Source organism: Sinocyclocheilus anshuiensis, unplaced genomic scaffold (genome assembly GCF_001515605.1).
Source record: "Sinocyclocheilus anshuiensis isolate Anshui unplaced genomic scaffold, SAMN03320099.WGS_v1.1 scaffold106, whole genome shotgun sequence".
NCBI lineage: Eukaryota > Metazoa > Chordata > Actinopteri > Cypriniformes > Cyprinidae > Sinocyclocheilus > Sinocyclocheilus anshuiensis.
This window is the reverse complement of record NW_015542347.1, coordinates 885,352-889,579: the sequence shown is the minus strand read 5'-3', so window position 1 is coordinate 889,579 and position 4,228 is coordinate 885,352. Positions and strand designations below refer to the sequence as shown.

At 37.4% G+C, this 4,228-nt stretch overlaps 1 protein-coding gene across 3 annotated transcripts in view; it reads right to left on the bottom strand.

Annotated features, from left to right (window-relative positions):
* The window catches only part of LOC107691427 (POU domain, class 6, transcription factor 2-like), a 116,223-nt gene that overhangs the window by 101,175 nt on the left and 10,820 nt on the right, over positions 1-4,228 (bottom strand). Inside the window, exons 1-2 of one of the 3 annotated variants that reach the window (XM_016490018.1) lie at positions 2,539-2,895; positions 2,361-2,449 (exon numbers count right to left, since the gene is read on the bottom strand). The exons of 1 other annotated variant lie outside the window; for it this stretch is intronic. In XM_016490018.1, the coding sequence (XP_016345504.1) occupies positions 2,361-2,394 (34 nt within the window). In that variant the 5' untranslated portion in view covers positions 2,395-2,449; positions 2,539-2,895. Of the gene's footprint in view, positions 1-2,360; positions 2,450-2,538; positions 2,896-4,228 lie in introns of those variants that run through there. One more of the 3 variants, XM_016490019.1, reaches the window with a different exon arrangement.

The window sequence follows — 4,228 nt, the reverse complement described above, 5'->3', positions numbered from 1 at the left end:
AAGGACAGCGTCTGCAAAATTACCCAGACCAATGTTTTTGTTGTCATCTCGTTTAGTGCCGAATTGTTCGCAGATGGCAACACTAAATCGACACGGCTGAATTAAACAGTCACTGTCAAGGGCTCGGTTAGAGGTTGGCATTCGCCCCCGCAGACATTTATAATCAATTTTTCCTTCCATAAAGGAGCGGCTTTAACACTTTCAAAAGGAAATACATTATGTCATAACTACAGTGATGGTGAGAGATGCTCTTTCAGGCTATTCAGAATCGACAGACCCCCAAACCTGATCTTAAACAACCCCGCACGTGTGTGTCCGCTTTGTGAGCTTTCATTTATTTATCATCTCAGTCACTATCATGCAGTTCATCCAATTTGAATTACAAAGAACACAGGAAGTGTGCCATTTGCTTTTGTGCCATCTAAAAGCCACGATGAACTGAAATGGGCCAATGTGCGGAGTTATAACAAAATAGAGTACATGATATTATCTGCATCAGCCATTGATCCAACCAATCCAACTGAAAGACATGTTTAGTGGTGTATTGATCTTTCCCATTCTGATCTAAAATATGACTTAGATTGAAGCCACTGTAAATATAAATCATTAAGCCGGATGCAGTGACCTCTTCGAAACACATTTAACTGTATTGGCACGGAGCGTATGATTTGATTCATAATTTTGCTTAGGGCACATAACACACTTTTCATTTTTAAGTACCACTGATGTATTGTTGACAACAGGATCAATCAAAGTTAAAGACCATGGATGACAGTAGATTGCATTGGTGCTACAGAGTTTAAAGCCCTGGCCACATGACTGACAGGTCACATTTAACACAACCCTAAATCCTGTCAATAATCAACCAATTGTGTTCAAATTGTTGGGTTATTGATTTTGTTAATGTGGCAGTTGAAAGCAGGGAAACAGACATAGGCGATGCTTGGAATGGAATACTAGTCTAATACTTACTGCACATCACAAGGAAATAAATTTAAATAATGTAAATAAGTAATATGTAATGAGACATATTTCAAACAGTAGCCTGCATGGTTTGAACTTACTGAGTGAGTGGAATCCATGCACAGTATATATAAAAATTAAGGATGCACAAAATCGTTTATACTGTAATGACTTATATTATGTAGTTGTATCAGCCAATACATTATATTTAATTGCGTATGCTCAGATCCCCTATTTTTACATTGAAATTACATTTACCATAATATTCACTTAAAGTTAACCTTTAAAAACAATTATTTTAATTTAATAATTTATCATTTAAAAAAATGTAACGGTTAAATAAAATCTCACAATGAATGTAATTTTCTCATACTGTGTACATTCTAATGCTTCTGAGCCTAAATTCACTTGTAGCATTCTGAAATAATTTATTTCAGTGTTTTATTTTTAATTTCTTTAGACAAAATAATATACAATTTCATTATCAGTCATTTATTGGTTATCGGCCACTTCATGACAATAATTATTAGCTTGTTTGTAGTGGCCATAACTGTAATTTCCAAGCATCCCTTTAAAAAAACACAACAAAAAAAAAAACACATGGAGGATCAACTCAAGTGCACTGAATTTGGGATACATTATAGTACACTAATATTACATGTATTATTTACTGCAAATATAGCGCAATTAGGTAAATAGACACATTGAGTGTGATCATGCAATTGACAGCTGACATTCGAAGATATAAAGAGATAAATATAACAGCATTGTTGTTGTCTTCCATTTGCAGGGAAATCCTAATGTGTTTCTATAAGATATAAATTGATCCAGTGTCGATAACTAGTACTTATAATTAGGTTCATGTAAAGCCCCATAAATCTATAAGACATATCAAAGTACATAGCTTCTTATTTTAAACCTCCCATGTGAACAAAGACTTTAAAAGATGCTAAAATCTTAATGAAACAGGAAGGTGCTCTTTCACCAAAAGCTCAATAAAAGCAAGCTTTGGATTCCCAGTAGCAGAGAAGTTAGTTCAGAACTGCTTTTTTTATATAAAATAAAATATACAAACATTGGGATGGATCAATGTAGCTGAGAACGCTAGAGGGGGGAGAAACCAAGGTGAAGACAAAAAGTAGAGAAAAGGGAGAAAAGAACAAAACAGAATTAAAGCAGGGGGCAGAGGAAAGGGCATTTATGTTATTAAAAGAGTGATAGAAACTCACAGAACCCATCTGTGAGAAAGGATGGATAAAAAAGGCAAAGGAAATGCCTGAAAAAAAAGAAGGACAGGGTGTTGATTTTGCGTGATCTGAACATTAACACACAAACGGCCACATCTGTTGAAGAAGCCTTTCCTCTCTCTCATCCTCAGGCAATGTCAACTCGATTACTGCAGGGTTGAAAGAGACAAAGATCCATCCACATGACTCCTCATCCTTTTAGGCCCATCTGCAAAGCCAGGATCTGAGGCCAACCCTGCCTGGAGAAAATCAAACCCTTTTAGAGCGAAGACAGAAAAATGCCAGGGTCGCCATGCTTTTCACTGACGCCGAGCTCTTCCTAAATTACCTTAAGCATATTTGTGGCAAATAGGATTCCGCCTCCTGACCTCCAGCATTGTCTGTCTTCGGCGAAAGGTCTCTCCTTATTTTGCCGTTTTTGTGAGGCGTCTCTCTGAGTGCATCCCGTTCTCTTTTTCTATATGTGTTCTGTACGGCTCTCATGTGGCGATTTAACAAGCGCTCTCTGACTTTTCGTGAATAAGGATATTAACAGCTATTTACTCACAATCAGGGCAAGAAAATGAGGGACATATTTTTCATTATGTTTAACTTGCCAGAGTAAAATCCGTCACGCTATTAAGCTGTAAAAGTCTTTGTACTTGGAAGTAAAAGCTTATTCATCTTGTAATCTCGAGTGTAGTCTTACAGCATGTTTGCCTTTCAGTGCAAAAGTCACAGCTTGCGGACTAGCAAAGCAGAAGCAAAAAACCGCAACTACTGTATAATAAAAATGAAATATTTTGTTCATCTTGTTTGGTTTTTTAAAATAAAAATGTAGTAAAAATATTCTACTTCTCATTACAGTCCGAATCTATTTTTTCGACATTTTTCCGTAATTTTGCTTGCAACCTCAAAACGTTTGCATCCCCATACTACTTAGGTCAGTGCAAATATTAGTTTCCCATGTTTGTCGTTTCTTGCACATGCAAACGTGTCATTTCTGTCAGTGTTTATAACGTGTGTAGAAATGCAAGTGGGGGTTTAGAGGAGCCTGTGGGGTGACAGCAAGAGCTCTGTGAGCTTTGTGTTAGCAACACGCCAGATGCCCACATGTCATGGCCAGCACATCGCCCACTGACCCTAAAGCCACACTTGTGTGTCCATCCCTCCCCCTAACGCAGACGTCCCTCACTGCACACACATCTATGTACAAATACAACAGACTAAAAGAATCTGCCTTCTACAGTATGTATGTGTACACTACCTTAAAAGTTATGCAAAAAAGGATATGTGACAGATTTACAATAAAGATGTGAGCAAAAGATATCTATTTCAAATAAATTCTGTTATTTTGGACTTTCTATTCATCATAGAATCCTGAAAAATATCCATCACTTATTCCACAAAAATATTAAGCAGCATTGTTTTAAACATCGATAATAACAACAAGAAATGTTTCTTTTAAAGTGCCCCTATTAGGGGTAATGAAAGGTTCATATTTTGGTTTTGGGAGTCTCTAACAACAGGTTGACATGCATGTAAGGTCAAAAAACACTTTCATTGTCTTATAATATGGATTTATTTTTACCTTACTTGCTCAACGACTCCCAAATGATTCGCTCAACAATTAATTTTTCCAAACCCCTCCTTTGCGTGACGCTAATCTGCGGTGATTGGTCCAATTGGTCTCATTTTCATTTCATCTTGCCTGTAATGCCTGATAAAGCAGCATTTGTGAGCGCAGTGCTGCTTTGTGTACAGCGTTACCGGGGAAACCGCTATTTTTACTGCTCCAAAAGCTGCACCTAGTGGCAAAGAATGAATTTGCACTTTCATTCAGACCAATGTGAAAAGACCAACAAGTGGGCGGGCAATATGCTAATGTTTCATGTTGACGTCAACATGAAACCCGCTTGGGATTCGTTTTAAAAACGACTAGTTTCAATGATTCAGAGTCGACTCTTTCTTTTGAGAGACTACGGGCCCTATTTTAACGATCTAAGCGCATGGTCTAAAGCGCAGGGGCACTCAGGGCG